Source organism: Phyllostomus discolor, chromosome 4, assembly GCF_004126475.2.
Source record: "Phyllostomus discolor isolate MPI-MPIP mPhyDis1 chromosome 4, mPhyDis1.pri.v3, whole genome shotgun sequence".
In the NCBI taxonomy this organism is placed as follows: Eukaryota; Metazoa; Chordata; class Mammalia; order Chiroptera; family Phyllostomidae; genus Phyllostomus; species Phyllostomus discolor.
In genome coordinates this window covers 27,695,803-27,723,135 of record NC_040906.2, presented here as the reverse complement: position 1 = coordinate 27,723,135, position 27,333 = coordinate 27,695,803, and the positions used below count along the sequence as shown (strand labels likewise).

Genomic DNA, 27,333 nt, shown 5'->3' with positions numbered 1-27,333 from the left:
CTATGTCAAAGCCAAGGGTGAGGGTCCATCACCCCCTTTTGCTGTAGCCCCCAAAGTCCTTCCCTGGGGCCATGTGATCTTGCCTGTCTTGGGTCATCCCTCCCTTGGGGAACCTCACCCGTCATTGGCTAACCAATCAAGCACTGGGGGCCAAGCAGGGTGAAGTAAAAGGAGCAGAAGCTGCACTCCTGCCAGGGAGATAAGCTTTGTCTGCTTAGTGGCTTATGGTCCAAGAATCACTCACTGATTGATTAGCCATGGGGGGAGGGGCAGGTTACAGCTTCTGAAAACAGGCAGGGCGGTTCCCAACAATTCATTCGTTCCAGTTGTTCATTTACTAATTCATTATACATATTTATGAAGCCCCTATTATGTGCCACATATTAGCCTAGTACTGGGGCTCTGGCAATGAACTTTCATGGAGCTTACAGTCTACAATAGTTGGGACAGGGATGGGGTTGGGGGTGGAGAGAGAACAGAAGAACTGTTTCTTTTCCTTGTCATTGTACCATATTAAACCATTACTAAATTTATCTGCCCTTCTGGGTTATCTATCCTCTTTCATTTTCTTATCCTTATACTTCTTTGTGTTGTCTCCCCTGGATCTAGTACTCGAAGTATTGAAACTCTTACTTTTTTCTTGCTACAGGGAATCATCAATTACCACATTTGGTCAAGATGCACATATAAAAAAAAATCAGCTCTGAACCCCTGAGCTGATGATATGTATTGGCATTGTGCAGACAACTTCTAGGAAATGGTACAGGAAAGAAGTTTCTCACTGAATAGTTTCACTTCTCTTTGTTTGAAGGGTGCAAGCTTTAGACATAAGGAAAAGAACTTTACTTTTTGTAGATATTCATTAAATATTTACAAACGACTTCTTCATGACCAGCACATGATGCCCTATAAGGATACAAGTAAGTGAAAGATATAGATTCCATTCTCTAGCAGATGGCACTTCCACTAAGGAGACCAGGCCAAAGGGGGAAAAAAAGTAAGTTTTATAACACCATAAAGAGAAGTGTTTCTACTTCATCTGAGTCCCCTTTCCCCACCTCCCACCCCCCACTCTCAAGCTGTTTTGGTTTCCCTTGCTTCCCTGACCACACCGGATCCTATGGCATAATCAATCGAGCTCTTGTCTGTACCCTAGGTTCCTCTACCCCTTCATTTTCCCCCATTTGCACCTTTTCTGTTACTTAGTTCAGGATTTTCACTTCTCTTGATGCCAGGTTGCAGAGCTGCTTGTGAAAATCAAATTACTTAGTGTTCTATAACTTCCAGTAGGTTGCAACTTAATATTTTCAGGCACTCCGGGTATAGGGCCTTGGGAAGTGAGGAAAGAAATTTTACTGCTATTCACAATAGCAGTGAATAGCTTATTGTGAATAGCAGTAAAATTTTACTGCTATTTTACTGCCAGATTTGTGAAAGAATTGGGGTATTTAAACCAGTCGCTGAGACTGGAAGTTACCAGAAAAGCAAATTACACCAAGAACAGAAACTCTAAATTCATAGTGTAAGTCACTGCAGAAAAAAAATGGGAGAGGCCCACACATATTTGAAAGACATCTGTGCAAAAAAATAAGTTTGGCTGGATAAAACAGTCACAACCGTAGTTTCATTCTGCGGATTTTATTTCAAGGTAGGAGAAAGTCTAGCGGCTGGCATTTCCCTAATTACGTATGCCTGCAGCAGGCATCGAGATAATTCCGCATGTGTCGCAAAGGAAAACATATCACAAAACGGAGTTAAAAATAACAAGCGAAATTTTCTTTAGGTTTCTGTGCACTCAAGATCACAAAGACGCGTTGCCTTAAGAAATCTCGCGATATTTTCGTCGTCCTCTGTGGCGGGAATATTGCGGAAGTGACGGCCCTCTGTGCGTCACGTCGCTCGTCGGAAGTGTGTCGCATCCCAGAATCCTTGGAGGAGGAGTGCGTTCTCGGGGTGTGCTGGTAGTTTAGTGTGGAACATTTACGCAACTTGGTGGTGTTCTTTGCAGGGAAGCGTGCGCGTTTGTGCTTGGCCAGCTGCGGCCTCGCGCCGCAAATCTGGTCTTTTTCTATTGGGGAAAGATTTCGCTCAAGGCGGGCTGCGCAGCGCCCCTACCCTGCCTAACCATGTTGGTGCTGTTTGAAACGTCCGTGGGCTACGCCATCTTTAAGGTAGGTGGAAGATTGAGCCGTTGGAGGGGGAAGGCGGGTGTTGGGCAGGCGAAGAAACGGAGAGACTTGGAAGAGAGAGTGGCATTGCTCGGGTTAGCACGGGTACCTTTCCTGTTCCCTTGTTCCGAAAGAAAGAGGAAGGCTTTGGGCCTCGGAGGCGCACGTGTTGGCAAACACGTGGCCCTGCCTTTTGGGATGCTGGGTTCTGGGTTGGAGGATTTGGCGCAATTAGAGGTGGACAGAAGCCGTATTGGGATTTTACAAGTTATGAAGGGATTTTATTCTGAGTATTTTGAAGAATGACTTAAAGGTTTTAAAGAGAGCAATGGTGTACTTTGTGTTTTAATGATTACAAAGGGCAGGAAAAGAAGCAAGGGTTTTTTCTTTTTGCGTTAATCTAGACAAGATAAATATACTTTAAGGTTGATGTGAAGGTAAAACATCGGTAAGGTTTTAAAGGTGGAACTGACAGGATTGGCTGATGGGTTGAATGTGGGGTTTTGGTTTCATAAGTGGGTGAGTGATGATAAGAGAAGAGAAACAGGTTGTTGGGTTTTTGAACGGGGGATACTAAAGAGTTAACAGGTTGGCCCTGTGAACCTTGCAGTATCTATTACACGTGGAAATGTAGTAGTCATTTAAAATTTGAAGCCTAGGGGAGAAATCTGGGCTAGTGGTAATCGAGTTGAGATCAGGTTGTTTTAATAGGGAAAGTTTGAAGTTAAGACTTAAACACAGAAATGATTGAATAGTGTGACATTCATATAGTGGGATGCTTCTGAGATGTTAGGAAGGAGGAGGTAAATTGAATGCCGCCTGCATGCCAGGCACTGTTCTGAGTTCTAGGAATACAGCAATAAAAAGCAAATTTTCGCACATGCTGATATAAGGCCCCCCAAAAGTTAGGTAAGATGTATAGTGTGATTCTAGTTGTAAGTCAAAAAACTGTATGTGATATGGGTGTAGAAAGTCTGAAAGGACACATACCGAAGTATTGATTTGAGAGAGATCTTCACTGTCCAAGTTTCTCTTTTTTTTTATGCTTTTCATAATTTTTAAAGGTTTTATTTATTTATTTTTAGAGAGAGGGAAAGAGAGGGAGAGAAACATCAGTGTGTGGTTGCCTTTCACGCACCCACAACTGGGGACCTGGTCCGCAACCCAAGCATGTCCCCTGCCTGGGAATTGAACCTGTGACCCTTTCGTTCCCAGTCTGGGCTCTCGGTCCACTGAGCTACACCAGCCAGGGCCCAAATTTCTCTTCTGATATTTGAAAATATACTTCTGTTTGCACTTACTACATTAAATACTTGTTATTTTTAAGAAAATTAATAAAACAGCAATTAAAAACCAAAAGCTGGCTTTGCTCATTTTTCCTCTTTGGAGTTGTCTGTAATTGCAGCTTTACTCACTCTTGATTTAAGTGAAACTAACAATGTTTTGAAGGCAAATTGGTAACATCTGTCAACGTAAAATATGCATATCCTATGTGATCAATTAAGTCCACTTCCAGCAGTTTGTTATATAGAAGTGCAACACGTGTGCATACAAAAAAGTGTTTTCTGAAGGATAAGGAAAATTTGGAAGTAACCTATTTATCAAGAAAAACATAAATGATGGTGTATTAATACACCAAAATTCTAGGTTGTCAAAACCTGGAATTATGGTACATCCATAATATGCTAAGTATACAGTAAGATTAGTAAAATTATACCTAAATAAAATGTCACAATTAAAAAGTCTTGAATAATATATCGCTAAATGTTAATGACTTTTGTAGATTTAAAGTACCCCTTTTTTCTTTGCATTTTAAATTACCTTACGTCAGGATGTGACTTGGAATTGATGGTGTCTTAGTTTTAGAGAAATCAGTACTTTCTTGTTAGGTTGATTATAGCAGTAAGTAACAATTTATTCTATAGAAAGTAGTTAATTGATCATACAGGATATTTATACTTGATGTTGACAGATGCTACCAAATTGCCTTCAAGAGAGTCTCTTATCTTAAATCAAGAGTGAATAAAAGTTGTTATTTCTGTATACCTTCACCAATACTCTATGTGATAAGTCAACTGCTCAAGTACAAGATAGGAAAGGATCAATCCTAATACGCATTTTTCCCCATGTTTAGCATCCCTGAAATTGGGATGTCTTACAAATTGATGGTAGATTACTTTAATTGACCGTATAAAATAATGGCATATTTAACATATTCTAAAGAAAGTCTGAATATGATGCCTTTTGGAGGGGTTAAGGGGTCCTTAAAATAGAAAGTTTTCAGTAATGATACCCCCACACACACACAGAAAATAATAAGATCTGAATTCCTTCTAGTTATTAAATGTGCTATTTGAGCTACTAATTTGACCTAAGATTTATGCTTGTGAAACAACTGGTTCATTATTTCAGAGAGAAAAGTAGCTTCCACCACCCTCATTTTACATGTACAGTTGTCCTTGAGAGTGTAAACCATATATGCTTGTCTAGGCTGTGCTGTTTAAAGAAAATTATTCAACTATTTATTACAGGTTTTGAATGAGAAGAAACTTCAAGAGGTTGATAGTTTGTGGAAAGAATTTGAAACTCCAGAAAAAGCAAATAAAATGTAAGTCATCTTAAAACTAGGAATTTAGCAGTTCACATTTAGGCATTCTTACATTTCTTCCCACCCCCCTTCATATGTGTTACATTCATAACATTTTTTTTAATTCTCATCCAAGGAAATGTTTATTGATTTAGAGAGAAAAACATCAATTTGTTGCCTCCTGTTGTGCCCTAACTAGGGGATTGAGTCCACAATCTAGGTGTGTGCCCTGATTGGGAATCAAACCTGCAGTCTTTTGGTGTATAGGATGATGTTCCAGCTAACTGAGCCACCTGGCCAGGGCTATATTTACAACTTTTGTTTGAAAATGTATTTCAGTAATAATATTGGAATTAGTCTAATCATTAGATTTCCTTATTTGGAGCATAGGTCATCAGTATTAATTGGTATTAGTTGCAGACTAGATTGAGCAGCAACACAAAATTACTGTTCTGTAAGATAATTTGAAAATAGGCAGATAAAGAGCTTCCCAGACAAAAAAAGAACCCTAAAGGATAACAAATAACAATTATTGTATGAAATGTTAAAGGGATTTATTTAAAAGAAAAAGATCAAAACTATGAACAATAAAATGGCAATAAGTACATATTTATCAACAACTGAATTTAAAAAAACAAACTAAGCAAGCAAGAACAGATAGAATTGTGAATATGAAGAGTGATGGTTGCCAGATGGGGATGTGTGGGGGAATGGGTAAAGAGGTAAGGGGATTTAGAAACTCAAATAGGTAGGTACAGAATAGCCAGGGGTGTATATAAAGTACAGTATAGGAGATGGAGTAGCCAAAAAACTTATATGCATGACCCATGGATATGAACAATGGTGGGGGATTGCTGGGTGGAGGGGGGCAAAGGGGAAAAAAATTAGGACAGCTGTAATGTCATGATCAATAAAATGTAAGTGTAAAAAATAAAAAGAAAAATTGATTGTAAGTATAAGTTTCTATTAAAAGTAATACTTGTCAAAAGTATAGACTGCTGATTGATTTAACTTTCAGTTTCTCTTAGTGGTATTCAAATGTTTTTTAATGTAATTTATAGTTTTATTTATTCTTTATGACTTCTACTTCCTAGCTTCCTCTAGAATAAGTAGCTAGTAAATCCTGGAAAAAGGAATACCTCAGTTTCCCAAGTTCTCTGAAGTAGAAAATAGAGTATAACGTTGATGCCCAGCTTAAGAAATGAGTGGTAGGAGAGTGAGCTGGCTTTTCAGAGTAGTCTGGGCAGCTATTTCACCAGCTGGATCACCTTTTGAAATAGCCCATTTGGTGAATGTGATCCTAGCAAGGACTTAACTGATCTCTTGACATATGTGGATTTGAATTATGTATGTCCTTGGGTGCTATGGGACATTTAATAATTCTTCTGCTAGTGCTAAGAAAAACTTACAAGAATAGAAGGAAACTGTTAAAGCTTGCTGAAGAGTATTGAACCCAAGAAATGTCATACTAAATAGTTAGAGAAACAAAATACGTAGTTTGAACATTTATGGTAAAAACCCAAAATTTGAAATAAATGTTCATCAGTAGTGTAATTGTTAAACAAATTTTAGTATATCTAGATCTCTTACAGATCTGGAAAGAGGTTCGTTATATACTGAGAAAATCGTGCTTCAGATTTTGTATAATGTCTTCCCATTTTCGCCATGTTCTTGTGCATCCTGCAGTTAAAGAGATATGGACAAATGCCACTTCAGAAGGGTGCAAGTAGGGGTGTGGGGAGGCAGAATAGAGGAAATTATTATTTTTTCCTTGCATCTTTGTGTTGTTGAGTATGTAAGGGACCACCAGGATATTCTTTGACCAGGTAAGAAAACCTTGATTAAGATCATACTGTTTTAGACACAATGGCAGACTAGTTTTCTCTTTTTAAAGGGGTATATGCTTTAATTGACTAGGTTAACTTGATTCATTGTTGTCAATGATGTATTCTTGTTTGGACTGAATCTAAGTGATCTCACTCAAGTATTCGTCACTACCACTGAGACAACAATGAATTAAATGTATGCATTTCCATATAAAATTATGTTACTCTGCACATAAGTGTATGGGGAAGAAGAAGGTAAAATAAGAGTAATAGGAATCTGACCTGACAATAAACTTGCATCATGGCATTTTTACTGGATGGACAAATCAGTGCCATGAGATTGCTGACCTAAGACAGACAGACACACCTTTTCTTAGGCCACTTGTATGCTTTATAGTAGAAGGCATCTGTGTCTAGCTTTAAGTAGCAGAGATTATATTGAAGCTTCTACATATTTCCTGTGGTTTAGATTCATAGAACAAACCTTTTGGCTGTTCTATGTTACCTCCAAAGCCTACAGCTTTCTCTATAATAGTCCAAACATTGCTAGTGTACATTTAGAGAACTGGTCCTTTTGTGAAGAATATCTAACTTTGTACCCTGATATCCATTGAATTTCTTCTATTAGTGTATGCTTTGGAAACAATCTGACACTCTTTTTCTAAGTATATGGCTTTTGCAGAAATCAGTGTGCCTCCATAACATTTTTTTCTTTCTTAATTCTAGAGTTAAGCTAAAACATTTTGAGAAATTTCAGGATACAGCAGAAGCATTGGCAGGTAAAGTCAAAGACTAGCTTTTTTGTTTTTGTTTTTAATCTTGACAATTTGTTGTCCTTATTTAAAAAATTGTTTGCTTCAGTTGCCTAAGTTAACCTTACTCAATGTTGTCAATGATGCATTGTTTTTGGAAATGAATTTAAGTGATCTAACAAATTCGTCACTACCACTGAGACAACATTGAGTTAGCTTTTTTCACCATAGGGCTGGTTTCCCCCCCATGTGAAGAGAGCTGAGAAGTGGGTAAATTGATCTCCCTGTGGAAACCAACAGCATAATGCTAAAGCACAATTCAGTAAAAGCTGTTCTACAAGGGACCCAGGTAATGTGGTCAAGCACAGAGCTCTGATCATTTTAATACAAGGAAAAAGTTGAGAATAGCCAGGGATCACTGTTGAAGAAATAATAAAACAGTTCTCTAGGGATATACATTTTTAGTTTGAAAAAGCACATTATTAAAAGTTTTAGGGCCATGACTGGTGTGGCTCAGTGGGATGGGCATCATCCTGCAAACAGAAATGTCCCCAGTTGTGGGCTATCCCTGGGTGCAGGTGTGTGGCAGGCAACTGATCAGTATTTCTCTCCCTCCCTTCTCATCTCTCTAGCATAAATAAATAAACTTAAAAAATGAAAGTTTTAGGAAAACTAGTACTTCTAGGTTTGTGTGCATTTTAATATGAAAACTAAGGCATGAGAGTTATCTAAAAAGGGTGTGGTTTCACATGATTTAGAAGAATGGATGACTAATCCTTCAATTAGCCCCCATGATAGGACAGCAGATATATAGTAATAGGGTTTATTAATTTGGCTTGGCTTCAATAGTTTTGTGTTTTTTTTTTAATCTTTATTGAAGGATGTGTTTATTGATTTTTAGAGAGTGCAGAGGGAGGGAGGGAATGAGAGAGATCTGGGAGAAAAACATTGATTGGTTGCTTTCTGTATGTGCCCTGGCCAGGAATCAAACCCATAGCCTTTTGGCTTATGGGACACTGCTCCAACCAACTGAACCACCTGGCCAGAGCTTTTGAGGGATTTCGGTGTCTGCGTGTGTGTTAAATGTACTTTTAGAGAGGGAAGCATCAGTGTGTGGTTGCCTCCCTCATGCCACCCACTGGGGACCTGGTCCACAACCCAGGCATGTGCCCTAACTGGGAATTGAACTGGTGACCCTTTGGTTCACAAGCCAGAACTGAATCCACTGAGTTACACCAGCCAGGGCTTTTTTAAAGATTTTTTTAATGTTAGGAAAATAAGGCCATATATAAAACCCTAGTCATAAATTTTTCAGTTGCTTAAATTCTCAAGTCAGCCAACTACTTGGTGATATAATTTGAAAATGAAGAGCCATAAGGAAGAATATGGCTTAAAATTAGGCATTATTTGATAGACCCAAATAATTTTGTTCATTAGCCACAAGAGAAGGGTGTAGTTCTCTTGTGAAAATTAGGAATCCAACTAAATATGCTGAATATTAATGGGCCATCCCAATCTTGGCAGTGGGGTATGCCAAAGGAAGACCCAACAATGGGGCCGATTTTATTGTTCATTTTCCCAGTACCACTTAGTCCCCTTATAACCCCATCTGTCTTGTCCCCCTCCCCTACCCAGCAATCAATTTTTTAATTTTTATAAATAGTTCTAGGGCTGCTGTTTTGGTAATAAAAGTTTCATAGCAATGTAAAGCATACCTGTGGTAAATTTTGCCTGGAGAGTTTCTTTAAAGATACTTCTGTTATCACATCTTTAAAATTAAATATGGGTAGAATTTTGGTAAAATCCCAAGCAAGGTTGTATTAGCTATTCCCAGTTTGGGGTGAGTGCATTATTCACATCGACTGATTTGTACAGCACCTTCTAGAGTTTGTAAAGTATTCTAGTCCTGATCCCAAGTAGCCTGTTTAGCATTTCTTTTTGCGTATAACTTTAATCTTTTCAGGATATTTCTGACCAGTCCTTATTAAACTATTAAGTGGAGAGGTCTAACCTCTCCCCAAACATGAAGCAAGTTTTTGCTATAGCTAATAAGATTATATAGCGATTGTCAAAATTTGTGTTTATTGTTCCAAAATCTTAAAACAATCCTGTGAGGTAGGTAATATTACTATTTTACATATAAAACTGAGACGAGAAGAGGTATCACATTGCCCTACCAAGTGTATAATGTTATAAAATAGGTAGGGGAAATGCCATACTAGGTGAGAACCCTCTGACCCTCCCTAATCTAAGCCATGAGTGTAGGCTATGTTGTTTACTGTCAACCCCCTAGATTTTGGCACATAAATATTTTGGGGTGGATGAATGAAAGTAGAGCTCTGTCAGGAATCTGGTTGTAGAAACTTGTACAATGAATGCCTTTTCCCATCTATTTTTATCAGAAATTTGAAAATTGGCTTATTACTAAGAGAACAGAGTCCTTCCTGAGAATTCAACTTCCAACTGCCTATTACAAGACAGTTTTGTGTGACAGAGCAAAATTCAGTGGTTGTAGATGTCAGTATGGACTAAAAAAAAACCTGTAGCCTAAGAATCTGATGGGGTGCAATGTTGATTTTATATTGGTCCTAGAAGTTCAGATACGCCACCTGCATGAAGAAGTTTACTTTTACTATTGGTCAAATTTTCAAGATGCAAGCCTTCTGAATAGTCACAGTAAACTTGGGGCCAGCGCACGTTCCCATGAAGTGAGAAAACTGCTACGGGATGAGGAACAGTGGCCAGTAGGAAAGAGAAGTAGGAGAAAGACTCAGCTTCCCTTCTCTGTCACCATCTATATATCACCTTTTAAAAGTACATGTTATGGACAGTAGTGAACACACTTTTTGATAAAGGGAAGATAAATGTAAATGTTACCGTAGATCTAGAGTAGAAAGTTTACTTTTAAAAAATTGTATTTTTAGATGGGGGAAGAGAGGGAGAGAAACTGATCAGTTGCTTCTCCTTCATACCCCATCAGAGACCAAACCACTACCCAAGCATGAGCCCTGACTGGGGATGGAATGGGACAACAGATGATGCCCAGCCAACTTACCACACTGGTCATGGCAAAAGTTTTACTTTAAAGAAATTGTAAAATGCAAACGTAGATATGGAAAATTGAGAACTAGGAGCAGGAATTTGAATAAAAATTCTTAATTATGAAAGATAAACTTTTAAGGAAAGAATACAACTCTTAATTAGAAAGGAAGATTATTGAGGAGTCAATTTTGTACAAAATGTAAAAGGCTAGATCTCAACAAAAATAAATGGAATCTTATTTTCTTAGAATGTAGAGAACTCTGAAAGAGCTGTGTGGTAGCCAGATGTTATCTTCATCTTTAGTTTTCCCAGATAACAGATGAAATTGACTTGTAATTCAATTTCTACAAGAGAGATGGACAGGAGGGAAGAGCAGGTATCTGGCTGGCTGAATACTTGGCCTTAGACATTATGACAGACTTCCTTTCTGACAGACTTACTTGAAATCCAGCTACAATCCAGACAAATACCAGGAGAGGTGTTCATGTGGGTCCAGAAGAAGTAAGCATAGGTCTAAGGAAGGGTGAGAGTTATAGAAGTTGCAGGTTTAGAGCTTAACCTAAAATGAAAGCTGTCCTAAAATTGAACAGGCTGCCTTCGCAGTAAGTTCTCCATCATTGAAGGTTTATAAGCATTGGCCTGATGACACCTATGGATTGGGTATTAGAAAAGGTTAGATCCCACTCAAATATACTTAATAGCAACAGAACCTTCAAAATAATATACTTCTTTTTAACCAGAGTGTCTTGACAACATTTTAGGGTATTTCACAATCCAGAGCATCAGGCCAATCTGTCATAATATAGAAGAGAGAATCTATTTGTCATTCCAAAGTAGAATGTTTCTGACATGATTCTGAGTCTGAGTTCAAAAGAAGATTCATGTGGTATAGGCAAAGGAAGGCTGGATCTGGTGTAACTCCTGGTCCTGGAGTAGAAGTGAGGGAGACAAGATCAGATGATATTGTGAAATGTGTAACTTGTAAATATTTTTATGTCTATCATTTCATTTTAGAAGTAATGTTAAATTTAGCCCTTTTGAAAGGGAGTATTTATTTTGCCTTTTTTTTTAACTTGAATAAGATATTAAGCTCTTACAATTAAAAAATTGAGAGAGAACTCTTGTTTTTCTTTTTCCTGAAAAGCATTCACAGCCCTGATGGAGGGCAAAATCAACAAGCAACTGAAGAAAGTTCTGAAGAAAATAGTAAAAGAAGCCCATGAACCCTTGGCTGTAGCTGATGCTAAACTAGGAGGGGTCATAAAGGTAAAGTTATGATTTTCTTTCATGCTTGCTGATCAGAACTCACCATAAGCATAGTGACTACAAAGCCCAGTCTTTGCAGTGAGTTGTTTGTCATGAGTTCTCATACTTTACCTTTTTTCCCTAGGCTACATAATAATTATTTTCAATATGATTATCAAGACTAAGCATATACATTCATTGTAGAAAATACAAATACGCCACCCTAGCTGGGTAGCTCAGTTGGTTACAGCATCATTCTAATATTCCAAGGTTGTTGATTCAATCCCTGGTCAGGGCACATACAAGAATTGATCAGTGTAAAAATAAATCAGTGTTTCTCTCTCTCCCCCTCTCTCTCATTAATAAATTTTTTAAAAAGTAAAAGAAAGTACAAATATACCAAAAATTGATTCTAAAAACATAGTTTTAACCCTGCCAACCAGAGATAGTCTGTTGATACTTTGTGTATATCCTGCCATACTTTGATTTAGCTATTTCCCACCCCGCAACATTAATGGAGTCATGACATTTCTTTCTTAGTATATGTGTTTGTTTGTAGGAAAGCACTAAAGAGATTTGAGGGTTTTTTAAGCTAGGATTCTGAATTTAAGAGGTTTGTGTTAACAGATTATTTCTAATACAGTCAAGTCATAAAGTTTTCTGTGATGGTGTTACTTTTCATTTTCATCCTTTGAAGTGCCCCTAAGTCTTAGTTTATATTTACTGTTAAACGTTAACTTTTAGAATAATAAATATATACCCACAAAGGCATGCAGAATGATAGCTCGTTGAATTAAAGGGATTGTGGGCATCTTTAATATTTTCAGTTTATCCATTTAAAAAATACAAACAATATTACTCATACGTTCTAAATATTTTGTTTCTTAAACATGATGTAATATATGAAATTTTGTATATTTGTATTTGATGGGCTAGAACCGTAGATTTGTATGAAGGAGAAGCAAATACGCTACAATGTGATGAAAGGAAGGTATGGAGAAAAAATTTATCCTGTCCATGTGGGGTGTGTAAAACCTTAAACTGTATTATGAAAATGTGTATATGTGTGTATACATACATATTAACACATGTATGTTTGGAGATCAGGCAAGTTCAGGGTGGTATGGCCTAAAATGCTGGTGTCAATTAACATTTGTACATATTTGGAAGTACTTAAGGGATGCTTACAGTTACTTATCTGTAGGGGAAAGGCCTAAGACTCAGAATTTTGTTTTCTATTCAGTGCTCTTCTCTATAATACTGTTTATTAAAGTCTTCTGTGTGTTTTACCTTTAATTTTTTAAAAGTTAAATAATGTAAGTAAAAGATTTCTCAAACCAACAAAAAGAACAAAACTAAGTTAAACTGTATTTATTGTTTTACAGCTTATATTTATTTAATACAAATGTTATTGTTTTCATAGGAAAAGCTGAATCTCAGTTGCATCCATAGTCCTGTTGTCAATGAACTCATGAGAGGAATTCGTTCACAGATGGATGGATTAATCCCTGGTGTAGAACCACGTGAAATGACAGCTATGTGTCTTGGATTGGCCCACAGGTGAGATTTACTGGAAAATAAAGTTGGCTTTCATTTAATAAACAATTGTGTAGTAGTGTTACAAGCATGTTACACATACTAATTTAATTCTTATAACAATCAGTAGTACTACCCTCATTTAACAGATGAGGAAATGGATGCCTGAGATCAATGCAGCTGGTACATGAGGAGGCCAGGATTTGAACCCAGGCATTCTGGCTTCATTGCTTGGACTCTAAACCTCACTGTAGGCATTCTCCACCCTCTCTGGTGTTGGATCCCACAACTTTCGGGGGGGCTCGATCACGTGTGCTCCTGCGCTCTCTTGCTCTCTCCCCCCTCTCCCTCCCCCCCCCTTATGTCTGCTACATCGTTTGCTACTCTGTTGTCCACTTAATTTTCTCATCTGCTGTGATCTCCTTTTTGTGTATGTGTCTGTCTGTGTTGCTTGTTTTACTCTGAGTTTTATTATTATTATAATAAGGCTAAGAAAAGTACATTAACCTATCATTTAACCAGAAGTCCATTAGTGCTGTACTGTAATATATGTGTTCCTGAAAAGCTTGACATTCTGTGAAGTTGCATTGAAATGACAGGGTTTGTGAAGAAACAGTAAGATTAAGGGTAGACTACTCAAAACTTAGCAACTCTGTGAGCAGAGCACTATCAGAAGCAGTGGCTCTGAAAAACATTAACACAGAGAAAAAAGACATAGTAAACAAAGGTTTGTACCTTTGAATAGAAAATACTGAACATAGATTGATGTAGGGTTAAAGCTCTGCTTAGTTACAGAGATAGGCAGGAAGAACTTTGTAATAAGCATTTCTAAGAGCACAAATAACTAAACTGGGTCGATTCAAGTTTGGGATTAAATTGGCATTGATTACAGCAGTGTGAACATATTCCTTAGAAGACATTTGGCAATGTGTAGAGACATTTTTGGTGGTTAGAACTTCAAGTGGGATTTGTCATTAACATAATGAATGGGTAGAGGCCAGGTATATTGCTAAACATCCTACAATGCACAGAATGCCCCCCCCGTCCCCCAACAAAGACTACGGGGCTTATGATGTTAATAGTGCCAAGATTAAGAAAGCCTTATGTACAGTATTATTCCTCCGTGGCTTTCTGTTTTCAGGTGTTGGAGTGCTGCATTTTTTCCCTATCTGCTGATTAAAGCATTAACATGCTGCAAAATGAATCACTATGACCGGCACTACACAGCATTATCTGAGATGTCATTCATAAGTTAGTATTTCAGAACTATAGGTTACAGCAGGACAGATGTATTATTTTCTTATTAAATGTGTATTTTCTGATGCTGCAGCTGATTTTCCCATGTTGAAAAAATTAAAAAATGGTATGTAGCTCTGATGGGGGGGGTGGATTTTAAAAGCTTTTAAGATGTTAGTTAAATGCTTTTCATCAATGCTATCTTAGCAGTTTGTTATTTTCTTCTCCCCAGCTTGTCCCGTTACAGATTGAAATTTAGTGCTGACAAAGTGGACACAATGATTGTCCAGGCAATTTGTAAGTATAGTGCATATGAGATCTATTCTGTCTGTTCTGCATGGTGTTTTTCCTACTATTAAAACTGGATCTTTTATAATTCTCTAGAGAAAGCCAGGCTAACTAGAATTTTTCCAGACTTTTAAAATTTATTTTTAAAGAGAGGGGGAGGGAAGGAGAAGAGGGACCAAACCTGCAACCCCCGCGTGTTCCCTGACCGGGAATGTAAAATGTAAACCACTAGCTTGGTGGGACAGAGCCCAACCAATAGAGCCACACCTGTCAAGGGGAATAACCAGAATTCTTAATAAGAAATTGGATCCACATTAGAAAAAGGAAGAACTACCCATAATTTGGCTACTAGGAGATAATTGTGAATTACACCGTTAATGTAAACCAATTCATTTGTCTTTTTCCGTGAAAAATGCTAAAACCATAGTGGGATCTGTATTGTGTTGTGGGGGTTTTTTTGGTTTTTTTTTTTTTTTTTTTTTTTTGGCCTGGCTTTATTAGTTTATTCTCCTGTATCATTAAATGAATTTTTGAAATGTCAGAGTCTTAATTCTCAATTTAAAAAATCCATTTAAACAGTGATTGCATTTCTGGGTATATACCCAAAAGAATTGAAAGCAGGTACTCAAACAAATTACAAGATGCCCCTGTTTATAACAGCATTATTTACAATAGCCACAAGGTAGAAGTAACCCATTGACAGATGGATGGATAAACAAAATATGGTATATATGAATAATATTCTTTAAAAGGAATGACATTCTAATACATGCTACATACAACATGGATGAATTTTGAGAACATGCTAAGTGACATAAGTTATACACATAGACAAGTGCCGTGTGGTACCTAGAATAGGAAATTCATAGAGACGGTAGAAGAGATTACTAGGGCCTGAGGGAAAGTGTGGGTGGAGGGTTAATAAGTACAGAGTTTCAGTTTGGGATGAAGACAGTTCTGGCAATGGATAGTGGTGGTTATGGTTGTATAGCATTGTGAATGTACTTGATGCCACTGAAATGTATACTTGAAAATCATTAAAGTGGTGGATTTTGTGGATGTTTTGCTACAATTAAACCATTTAACTTCATGGGTTTTTTTTGTTTGTTTGTTTGTTTGTTTTTTCATTTTAATCTGCTGCAGCCTTGTTGGATGACTTAGATAAAGAGCTAAACAACTACATTATGCGGTGTAGAGAATGGTATGGCTGGCATTTTCCTGAATTAGGAAAAATTATTTCAGATAACTTGACATACTGCAAGTGTTTGCAGAAAGTTGGTGAGTTAACTTTATGTCTTAAGGCATTGAAAATTATTTGCATCCGAAAACCTGAGTTACAATCTTTTTCCTTAACAAACTTCCCAGAGTTTTTAATAACTTATGTTTTAGGAGTGTAGCCATATTAATATCTCTTAGATTTTAAAAACAAAATTAACTTTAACTTTGATTTTGAGAGCCTGTGCTACAGAATGTTGGTCCCTAATCCGGTTTTTCTTAAAATGGCTTTTTCTGGTGAATGTGTCTCATGATTTGCCATTAATAGGGACAACTGTAGGTGGGGGGGGGGGGTATCCTGAAGCATATTAATAATTAACATTAATGGTAATATTGCTATCTGTAGCAATATGTTCTGTACTAATAAAATAGTAAGAGGATGCTGAGTACTAATAAATGAGTTATACTACATTTTACAATATTGCTTCAAGAATTTGTGGTCCTAGCTTCAGCATAATCTTAACTACAAATTGTCACAATGTCATTAGTCCTATTGAATGGGGTATTTTGGGGGGTTTTGATGGTGGTTGGTTGCTCTCTCTTTTGAGGGAGATGATGGGAAGAGATTACAATCTCTAAAATCAAGCCTTTACGCAGGGAAAATTACTAGGTCAAACTCGTTTGCTTTTTGTTTTGTGTAGGCACCCTTTTCATTGGTTTATCTCTACTTTTTCTTTTGACTGGTGGATTTTGTATAATTTGTTGAAGAGTGATTCTCCTTCATCCTCTGCAAACATTTCATAGGCGATAGGAAGAATTATGCCTCGGCTCAACTTTCTGAATTACTGCCAGAGGAAGTTGAAGCGGAAGTGAAAGCAGCTGCAGAGATATCTATGGGAACAGAGGTTTCGGAAGAAGATATTTGCAACATTCTGCATCTCTGCACTCAGGTAAACTATACACATAGAGAAACTAGTTGTGATACCAGCACTGTAATAATAATTTTCTGATGGCAATGATGATTTTAAACTTATTGTTCACCTGATGAATAATGTGAGGGTGTTCAGTCACTACCTCATCTGATGCCATCTTGATTTATATACTTAAAGAGAGAAATGTATACTAAAATAAATTTAAGAGTAGTAATATATTTGTATTGGCTAACATTTTTAGTAGTATACTAAGTTGTTTAAATACATTATCTACCAAAAAAATCTTCACAGCAGCCGTTTTAAAGGAAACAGGTAAGGAGAGTTTAGTTTTCCCAGGATTGCACAGCTGCCCTAATGATAGGTGTAGAACTCCAGTGCTTTAGACATGTGAATTTTATCCTGTTTTTGCCCTTAATCATTTATGAATTACTCATTTTTGTTCCTTATATTAGGTGATTGAAATCTCAGAATATAGAACCCAGCTCTATGAATACCTACAAAACCGAATGATGGCCATTGCACCCAATGTTACCGTCATGGTTGGGGAATTGGTTGGAGCACGACTTATTGCTCATGCAGGTGATGATTTTAATTAATTTGTAAACATGGGTATTTAGAATTTAGTGTTCTAACAAGGATTTGTTTTTAATCTTTAAATTACAGTTGTTAAAGAAATTTTAAATAATAGAAGTAGTAGGTAGTATATGGGCGAGGACTAAGGACCAGTGTTCAATGATGATTTTTATTTGTATGCCTGAATTCCTTTTGGACAATGAAGGCATCTTTAAGTCACTACCTCTTCTGAGACACTTGTCCATTGTCAGAAGTTTGTTGTGGTTAAGTAGAATAGTCATATGAATGCAAGAGGATAAATTAGTTAATATTTCATAATATTACAGGGTCATCAACTGATGTTTGCCAGGGGTTTAGGGGGTTGGGTGAAAAAGTTAAAGGGATTAAGAAGTACAAATTGGTAGTTAAAGAATAGTCACAAGGATGTAAAAGTACAACACAGGGAATATAGTCAATAATATTGTAATAACTGCTAAGGTGACAGGTGAGTACTTGAAATGTTGGGGGATCAAATGCATGACTGGCTAACCATAATGCTGTACACCTGAAACTAATATAAAATAATGGTTGAAGGTCAACTTTCATTGAAAAATGAAATAAAAAAAAACTCACTGGATTAAAATTTGAATAGTTTTAAGAATTCACAATAGGCGGTGATGATACAGCTATGCACTGCTATGTGACAGGGATATGTTCTGAGGAATGTATCATTGTTAGGCCATTTCATCATTGTGTGGCCGTCATGAAATGTACAAATCTATTTAGATAGTATAGCCTACTACAAACCTAGGCTATATGGCATACCATTGTCATATATGGAGTCCATTATTAACTGAAACATCATTGAGAATGTTTCACAATTGAATATACTGTTTTGTATTTTAATTTATTTGGCATAAAATATATTTTAAATGAAGGAGTTATATATAATAAAACTTAATGCATGTGTATGGTGATGTTATAAAGATGGATGCTACACAAATGGTATAATTGAATACTCGTGATACAGTGAGATACTAGTTCATTATTTTATATTACTGGCCATCACAGAAGATCTTAATGTGTCGTCCATAGCAAAGTATTTAAATGAGAATAGACCCTTCATTGATCACATACGTCATTCAGATATCCTCAGCTGCAAGGATGGTATCACTTAGGCTGTAGGTCTTGTGTTAGGTGTATGGAACTTTGAAATAATTAAAAATTGATTTCTTGTAACTACTTCTTTTATTTTGAAGGTTCTCTCTTGAATTTGGCCAAACATGCAGCTTCTACAGTTCAGATTCTTGGAGCAGAAAAGGCCCTTTTCAGAGCTCTGAAGTCTAGACGAGATACCCCTAAGTATGGTCTCATTTATCATGCTTCACTTGTAGGCCAGACAAGTCCCAAACACAAAGGAAAGGTAAGTTAGTTGTTCTGAGGTTGGCCTTTTTCTCTTTTTTCCCCTCCAAATAACCTATTTTCCTCTTACTCTATAGTACTCTATTTTTCCTCATTGACTAGAGAATGGTGAATTCTTGAAGTAAAAAGCACTTTGTATACAGAAAGAAAAAGTTTAAAGAAAGTATATTGGTCCTGTTAAAGCTATTTTCTTTCACTGTGTTAGTGTTTTCCTAGAGTTTACCTGTTGGTAAGGGAGGAGTGGGTGGCACATCAAAAGTCCTGACTGGTGTGGCTTCATGGGTTGGGCGTCATCCCACAAACTGAAAGGTCACTATTTCAGTTGTTGGTCACAGCACGGGCCTGGGTTACAGGGTAGGGTCCCCCTCTGGGTGCATATGAGAGGCAACTAATTGGTGTTTCTTTCCATCTCTTCATCTGTCTCTTCCCCTCTCTATAAAATTCAGAGCAGAGAGGAGGAAAAAAGGGTTTAATACAATAAAATCTTAATTAGCTTGAAAAGGGGACTACACTTTTTCTTGTTGATCTCATGGTGTAGAACTAAAGTCCCTGGATAGAAACTAAAAGGGGGCTTTGGAAAAATAGTTTGTGCTCATTTTAGACGTGAACCACTAAAAGATCTTTTCATTTACTAAAATGACGGTGGTTATATATAACATGTTAGCCATTATATTGCAGAAAAGATTTCAGATATAAGATAGATGGCTTGAGTTGTATGATTCAAAATACTTTTGTAATTCCTGGTTTGAATAAAATCCTAGTGTGAATGTTTCTGACTTCAAGTTCTCTATTAGATTTCTCGAATGTTGGCAGCCAAAACTGTTTTGGCTATCCGGTATGATGCTTTTGGTGAAGATTCCAGTTCTGCAATGGGAGTTGAGAACAGAGCCAAATTAGAGGCCAGGTTGAGGGCCTTGGAAGATAGAGGGGTAAGAAATGCACCATGCCTATTGAAGTGTTACCTGTTGAAAATTAATCAACTATGAGTAGTTTATGTACTTACTCTACCTGCTAAACAGTTTTATAATATATATTAATGTGTCTAATATATTTTTGTGCCCAGTGTTATATATTTTTGTGCCCAGTGTTAACAGTTTTCCTTATATTTACCAATAATTGATATATATATTAGAGTATATACTGTAAAGGGATTATGCCTTAGAATATTAATGATTTTTCTTTTCTTAGATAAGGAAAATAAGTGGAACAGGAAAAGCATTAGCAAAAGCAGAAAAGTACGAACATAAAAGGTGAGTACATGGGGAGGATGGATGGACAGTTCCTGCTTATTTAAGTGTTAATTGTTGGCAGCAGTTTTGTATTGTAAACAGAAGCACCTCTGTTCCTTCCTCCTTTTTGCCATTTACCGTTTTTCCTATTTAGTTCTGGTTTTTAATCAGAAACACATATTTACACTGTAATCAGCGCATATATTTGTTTTGGCTTTTTTCTTATTATTTACCTTACTCATTTCCAAGTGTTGATAGTAAATATTTGTCATCCATAGTTCCTGTATAGTATACCATGTATCAAAAAGAATATTCATTCAGAGTTAATCTAGCCTAGTTTTTTAAGAGACAAAAGACAAAAGAAAAGTCTAAAAATAACTAAGATGCATGGTAAAGTTTTTAGGCCTCACCATAAAATTAACAAAAAGATATTTGTGGGAAGAGGTGTTTTGGTTATTATTTGAGGTGATGCTTAATACTGATGAGGTTGTTATGGTGGAGGTGGAATGTGGGACAGCTTTTCTGGGAACAGACTATGCATCAAAAGCCTTAAAAATATGTTTAAATGCAAACATTCAGAAAAAAATGTTTTCTTTTATAGTTCATATACTTTCCAAGTCTGATTTGTAGTCCTTAGCTGACAAATGTGGGTCTTTGTTTTTTAAATTATAGGTGGTTTTAATCTGTAAAAGTGAAAGTCATGAGCCTGTAAGTCCGCTTAAGAAATAGAACGCTCCTTAGCTTGTTTTGTACAATTTTTAATACTTTCTTGTCATTATGCTTGTAACTTCAAACACATGTATTAAAGCACCAGTTATGAGAGTAAACCTGATTGAGGTCTTTTGCTTTGGTTGGTTTTCACTGAGTTTACCTTAAATTGGTAAGGTAAATCACCAATTTAACTTAAAAACTTAAACTGGTTCAGTTTTTGCTTTTCTGGTGTGTAATCATTTGGTGTAAAGCAATTTTCTCCCATTTTTCTCCTCTTTGGCGATTGACTATTTTTCTATACCAGAGTCACATTGGTTACTCAGAATTCATTTAGCTCAGCACTTCTCTCAAAGTATAATTGACCTACCTGGAATATATTAATATGTCTTTTCCTTTTGGAAACTTAGTTTTTATAAAGTGCCCCAAAGCCACTAAAATGAAACAGCAGTTTATAAAGCTCATGTATTAATCTAATGGCATTTTGTGTCAATCTCTTTGGAGTCATTGCAGTTGCAAATATTTGTAGAGATTTTTTAAACCTCTTTTGCTCTTTCAGTGAGGTGAAGACTTATGATCCTTCTGGTGACTCCACACTGCCAGCCTTTTCTAAAAAACGCAAGATAGAACAGGTGGATCAACAGGATGAAGTAATTGAAAAGAAGGCCAAAAAATCTAAGGTTAAAGTTAAAGGTTAGTTTGAATTTTTAAATGTCATTTATTCTCTTACTCCTTAAGTTCCGGCTTGGTAAGTCTGAAAGTATATGTCATTGGACTTGATTATGAAACCACTCATGTTGAAAGCTAATAGTATTTTGATAAGCATTGTGTTCTCTGAGAATAGATAGGATATTGTTAAATTTATCAGATTTCATAGAAGAATGTGAGAAGGCATTTCTGTGAATATTGGAATTGCATATTATACTAAGTATACTAATGAGCTATTTTCAGAATCAGCTTAAATTAGAAGAAAAAATACGTGTTTTCTAAATAAGTTACTGAGATATTTTTGTTACACAGTTAAGTATAGAATTGATGCAGCAGTCGTTTTCTTCAGTGTTCCTGTTCTATAGAATGGACTAGAGAGAGTGATAACATATTAGGTAGCCTGCCATTATAGTAGTATTTAAAAGGTGCCCTCCAGTAAACTACGCTGTCTTACAGAATTGGTAAGCAAGTAACCCCATCCATTTATTAGCTGGACCTATGTTGAGTGCCTACCAGATAGTCTTGTGAGACAGGCATTAAAGCAATGACTGATTTAATTTTTGGTTTCTAAATAACTCAGTGGTCAAAAGTGTATTATCAGCAAATGTGGGCTCCTGCCCTAGATGAAGCAAACATTTCTTTAACTACTGTGCTTCTATTTTCTTATTGAACAGTAAGGAGCTGTCTAAACCCATTGGTAATATTTGAAAACACCAAACTCCAGATTTATATGTTCACTTATAAATCCAATAAGCTTTTCAAACTTAACATTCATGGATCCTTGCTACTCCCAGGCTGTTGCTCCACAGTTTCCCCCATCTTAACAAAGGTCATACTTTGACCTTTAATTCTTGGATCTTTTCTCCTATAACCCAAATCTGTTCTTGCAGAAAGTCCTCTTTAATTCTACTTTGAAAGTATCCTATAACCTAACCACCTATAATACCTACCACTTCTTAATGTAACAGCCACACTGCTCTTGTGCTTAGTATTCATTGAACCTGCTATCCATCCTTTTCTTCCAGATTGTCCTTAGCATTTGTTATCTCTGCCTAGAATGTTTTCCTCAAGATTTTTGCATTATTCACTTACATCTTCTAGGTGTTTGCCTGACTTCTGTGTAAAATGTCCACATTTTACACAGAAGAGTTCCTTTTTCTGCTTTATTTTTATCCTTGGCACTGATTCTGTGTAAAAAGACTGTATAGTGAATGTGCCGTGTCACTCCCCTTCTACTAAAATAAAAGATTCATAAGGACAGAGACTTTTGGTCTGTTTTGTGCCTTGCTCTATCTTCAAGTGATAAGAATAGAGCCTAGTATATAGTAGATGCTATGGTGAATGAATTTCTGATGATAGCTACTTATTACTCTTTGTTCTAATGTGCCAGGCACAGTGCAAAGTATTTTGTATGTGTTATCTCAGTAAATCCTAGTAATCCAATGAGATACACATTACTAAATTTTATAGATGAGGAAATTGACTTTACGGAGGTTAAATGACTTACTCAGGGCCATTGCTTAGGTTGAATTAATGCATGCCTCGACTCTGTAGCACAAACTCTTAAATTTCTAATATAATTGACTCTCTTCTGAAAAACTGGGTGTGTGGATGAGATGATCTGTTTTAATTCTAATATCTATGCATAACTGCATGATTATGAGAAATGTACTTCTGTCTGAGCTTTATATCATTTGTAAAGTTAGTGGTACTATAGTAAGTGTTGAAAGGACCTTTTCAGTTAAAAATTATATAAAACACTGGATGATTGACCAGAGTGGCAGGAAAAAACTAAGATTCAAATCATTGGGGGGGGGGGGGGGCGAGGTCTGTTAATTGTTAATTGTTTCACCATGTTAATTGTTTTACCTTTACATTTACCCTATTCAGTTGAAGAAGTAGTAGTAGAAGAAGAAGAAGAAGAAGAAGAAGAAGCAGCAGCAGCAGCAGAAGCAGTGCTAGTGGTGGAAGAGCAGGAGATATCTGTGAAGAAGAAGAAGAAAAAGGACAAGAAGAAACACATTAAGGAAGAACCACTTTCTGAGGAAGAACCATGCACCAGCACAGCAATTCCTGTATGTTTGTTTTTAATGTCCACTACTTTATTGGCATGGGCAGTGTCTCCATATTTTATTCTACTCTGTATATTAGAAATGACCAAGCAGTTAAAAAATAATTTTCTTCATGGTGAGGTAAAAATAAAATGGCATTATTGTATTTATTATGAAAGGCTATTTCTTTTATTATAAAATGGACTTGCTATCAATAAGAGAATAAAATCTAAGAGAAATAAATCTACTTTCCTTTTTTGAGGTAAGTTATTACCCATACATTAACAACTCTCTCAAAAGCATTCTTGGTTATTTTCAGAGTCCAGAGAAAAAGAAGAAAAAGAAAAAAAAGAAAAATAATGAGGACTAATGGAAAGGAATCATAATTGAATAACCTGGATACATCGTGCTTAGGATTCAGTCAGGAATATACCACAGATGCTTTCTAAAATAAGCAAGGATGAACAAAGATTGGATGAAACAGGGATTATTCATCTATAGCTTTTCAAACCTGTTTGTGTCCTGACATCAGCTCTGTTAACTTTATTAATGTCATTATTTCTTAGTCTTTGTTATATAAATAAAAATATTTTCTTTGTATTTTAAGGCAGTTCTGTGATCTCTGTTTTATTCAATTGTATCTGAATTACTGTTTTGATTATTGTATCTGAAAATAGAGTTGTGAATCATTAATTTGAAACTTACCCTTTGGTAAGGCAGGGACTAGACGGACCAATTTAAGAATCTCTAATATGTTTCTGTTGTCCCTTTAGACTTTTTTTTCCCTTTTCTCCTCTCTTTCTCCCTCTTTATTTAAATAAAGCTGTGTTTTGTGTTCAAATTTTTAAAATTAAGTGAGCAGACATTTTGGGCATCTCTTTTATTTTTTTTTATTTTTTTATTTTTTAAAATATTTTATTTATATATTTTTAGAGAGGGAAGGGGAGGGGGGAGAGAGAGAGAGACATCAATGTGCGGTTGCTGGGGGTTATGGCCTGCAACCCAGGAATGTACCCTGGCTGGGAATCGAACCTGGGACACTTTGGTTCCCAGCCCGCACTCAATCCACTGAGCTACGCCAGCCAGGGCTGGGCATCTCTTTAGAAAGAATAAAATTGTGTCCCTAGTTTTATTCACTTGGTTTGCAGTTTCAAAAAGTACAACAAAAAAGTTATTACTAATCTAGACCCTGATTTGTTTCTAAAGTAATCCAATACAAACTCATTTTATAGTAAAGAATGGGGGCGAAAGGGGAAAACAAATTGTACAAAAAAATAAAGTGTCAGTAGACAGGTATAAACCAGCACATAGAGCACCAAAAGAAATCTTTATTTCTAAAAGATAGTGTTTAATATGTTAACAGCAGCCTGATTGACTGCCATATAGTCATGACAGTCACAACTTTCATAGGCCTGTTATGTCTTGCATTTCTATTTAGGCCAGGAGCAACGATGCTCCTGATCGTGCTGATACCCAGTTCAGTAAAAGCATTCAGGGGTTTGAGGTAGTTAGAATGGTTATAACTTGAGTTCCATTTGTGCTTTTAATGTAACTCTGGGCAAGTGAACAGCCCCTCTTCGCTTTTCTTATTTGTAAGTCAGAAATAATGGTCAACTTTACCTCTCATAACTGGTTTGTAGAAAATAAGATGGTGCAAATTTCAGAGATGTAAGTACATTTCAAATCGAGATATTTTGATTGACGTAAATGCATGAAATACATGTAGCCATTTGTGGACAAAATTTTAAAATATAAAGCTGGTTCTATTTCCCTCCAGACAATGTTGTTATTTTGCCTCACCCAGACACTTTATTGATTTGGGGACTTAACAAATTTTTATTTTCAACAACTTTTACACAAAAGTGCCCCGTAGACTGCACTGCTTTAGTGCATAGTCAGAGCTTTATATCTGAAACAAGATACACTTGGAGAATACTAAACTCCTAGTCAATTTGAGTGGTCTCCTACAGGCCTGGGGAAAACTTAAGTTGAATCACAAAGCTATCAGCTTTCTTAAATGGTAAAGTCTGAACTGTTTAAATTGTTAACCAAAAGGTGAGTTAGGTTCTTTGTGCTAAAAATGAAGTACTTGTAGAGCCTTGGGAACTTGGTCTGAAATGGGAAGCTGGGGTGAATTTTATATACCTAATTTTGGTTAGTAAATTTGAAGAATTTTTTTGCGATGGCCACATAAAATAACCTCTCCTTAAAAACTTACTCTTCATTGCACTGTACCCCTTTCTCTTCAAAAAAGTAAATTTGTATTTTCTGGTTTAAACTAACTTTTATATCTCTCTACTGTCTTCTGGGTCCTCACTATGCTTATCAAGGCCTTGGCTGAACTGTCTTCTCCAGAGCTCCAACGTCGAAACATTTTGCTGCAGTTCTCTGTCCATGAAGAGTTTTCAGTTCATCTGTTGCATCTCTAAGGCCATAAGGCCATCTTTTAAAACTTGGCTCTGGCTAATCCTCTGTCTCCAGCTGTACCTCTATGATTCTGAAAAGTGCAAGTTGCTCTATGTTGGAACGTTTCTTAATAGCCTGAAAGTTGGGATCTTGTTGAAATAATGGTGGTTGGGTATCTGGATGTTTGCTGTGCTTGCTTTCTGTACGCTTGAAAGTGATCATAATTAAAAGTCTTTATTTTTAAAGCAATAACACACTATTTTGCTTTAATTTGGAGTTCTTTATCTCTGAAAATTTCCGATATGTTTATTTATTTTTAAAGAGTGGGAAAGGAGGGAGAAAGAGGGAGAGAAACATCAATGTGTGGTTGCTTCTTGAGTGCCCCCTACCAGGGACCTGGCCTGCAACCCAGGCATGTGTCCCGGCTAGGAATTGAACTGGTGATTCTTTGGTTCAGAGGCCCACGCTGAATCCACTGAGCTACACCAGCTGGGGCTATACAACATTCTTGATCAGCAAGCATTTGGGGCACCCACGAGAGGCCAGGTACTTGTTAGGTAGCCGGGAGAATTCAGGGAAGAAGACCACAGCAGGTTCTGTCCTCAGGGAGTTCACAAAGTGAACTTCAAGCTTCAAACCTTCCTGATAAAGAAGGCTTCTACTTTACTTGCTTGAAGAAGGGGGAATGAAGGGAAGCAACAAGTAGAGATCTCAGAAGAGATAAGAAATAGTCCTGGTTGATGTGGTTCAGTGGATTGAGTGCTGGCCTGTGAACCAAAGGGTCAGTGGTTTGATTCCCAGCCAGGCCACATGCCTGGGTTGTGGGCCAGGTCCCCAGTTGTGGGTGTGTGAGAGGCTACCATACATTGATGTTTCCCTCTCTTTCTCCCTCCCTTCCCCTCTCTAAAAATACATTAAAAAAAAATTTTTTTTTAAAGATAACGTACAGATGTTCTGAAAGCAAAACCTGTGAAGAGAAATTTTGAGTTTATGGAAGAGAAATCCCTTTTGCTCTATTAGCAAGATACTATACACTGAACAAAGTGCAAAACAGGAGCAGAGGCCTACCCCAGGGCAGGTAGTAAGAGTTGTACGTATAGCTGTATGCCATTGTACCCCCATCATTGCACTGTCACTGTCACTGTACTCCACATCTGCACCCTAAGATTTCCCAGCATCCTTTGAGATTTGGCTATTTGGTGCTCACCTGAAGAACCGTGCTGTGCCATAAGTGTGGGTAGGCCATTACATGAATTCTTGGGGCCTCAAAACTCCAGCCTTCCTAACCTGAGCCAAGAAGCAGACAAGGGCTTGGTTTCTAGCAGGAGTAAATGTGCCTGACTCCAGGAAAAGAGCTGGTCAGACAACTAATGCATCTATTTATATCCTATAATCTGCTGGGCCAGCAACATGCTAATAACTAGATGGGC

At 36.8% G+C, this 27,333-nt stretch overlaps 1 protein-coding gene and 4 non-coding genes across 8 annotated transcripts; all 5 read left to right on the top strand.

The window, feature by feature from the left end:
- Positions 1-1,887: 1,887 nt before the first annotated feature.
- Positions 1,888-25,660, top strand: NOP58 (NOP58 ribonucleoprotein). Of its 4 annotated transcripts, none has more exons than XM_028509479.2 (15): positions 1,888-2,171; positions 4,700-4,776; positions 7,308-7,360; positions 11,520-11,641; positions 13,044-13,180; positions 14,625-14,689; positions 15,824-15,958; positions 16,700-16,845; positions 17,280-17,406; positions 18,639-18,802; positions 19,596-19,730; positions 19,990-20,051; positions 21,298-21,431; positions 23,337-23,521; positions 23,817-25,660. In XM_028509479.2, exons 1-15 carry the CDS (start codon positions 2,127-2,129, stop codon positions 23,865-23,867), a joined length of 1,638 nt encoding a protein of 545 aa, XP_028365280.1. In that variant the 5' UTR covers positions 1,888-2,126; the 3' UTR covers positions 23,868-25,660. The 4 variants fall into 4 exon arrangements, with proteins under 4 accessions (XP_028365280.1, XP_028365281.1, XP_035878944.1 ...); XM_028509480.2 differs by having other exon boundaries at positions 1,921-2,171; positions 23,352-23,521; positions 23,817-24,103; XM_036023051.1 differs by lacking the exon at positions 7,308-7,360 and having other exon boundaries at positions 1,921-2,171; positions 23,817-24,103.
- On the top strand, positions 6,683-6,771 carry LOC114495887. The gene has a single exon (XR_003684547.1). It is a non-coding gene; the product is annotated as a small nucleolar RNA SNORD70 (small nucleolar RNA).
- Positions 7,461-7,545, top strand: LOC114495888. Its single transcript, XR_003684548.1, has one exon. It is a non-coding gene; the product is annotated as a small nucleolar RNA SNORD70 (small nucleolar RNA).
- On the top strand, positions 16,903-16,986 carry LOC114495896. Its single transcript, XR_003684555.1, has one exon. It is a non-coding gene; the product is annotated as a small nucleolar RNA SNORD11B (small nucleolar RNA).
- On the top strand, positions 17,553-17,637 carry LOC114495895. Its single transcript, XR_003684554.1, has one exon. It is a non-coding gene; the product is annotated as a small nucleolar RNA SNORD11 (small nucleolar RNA).
- Positions 25,661-27,333: the final 1,673 nt, after the last annotated feature.

Coding starts and splice junctions, on each gene's coding strand:
- NOP58 (XM_028509479.2), top strand. CDS start 2,127: ATGTTGGTGCTGTTTGAAACGTCCGTGGGCTACGCCATCTTTAAG. Junction 17,407..18,638: donor ACGACTTATTGCTCATGCAG/GTGATGATTTTA, acceptor TTTATTTTGAAG/GTTCTCTCTTGAATTTGGCC. Junction 19,731..19,989: donor GGGCCTTGGAAGATAGAGGG/GTAAGAAATGCA, acceptor TTCTTTTCTTAG/ATAAGGAAAATAAGTGGAAC.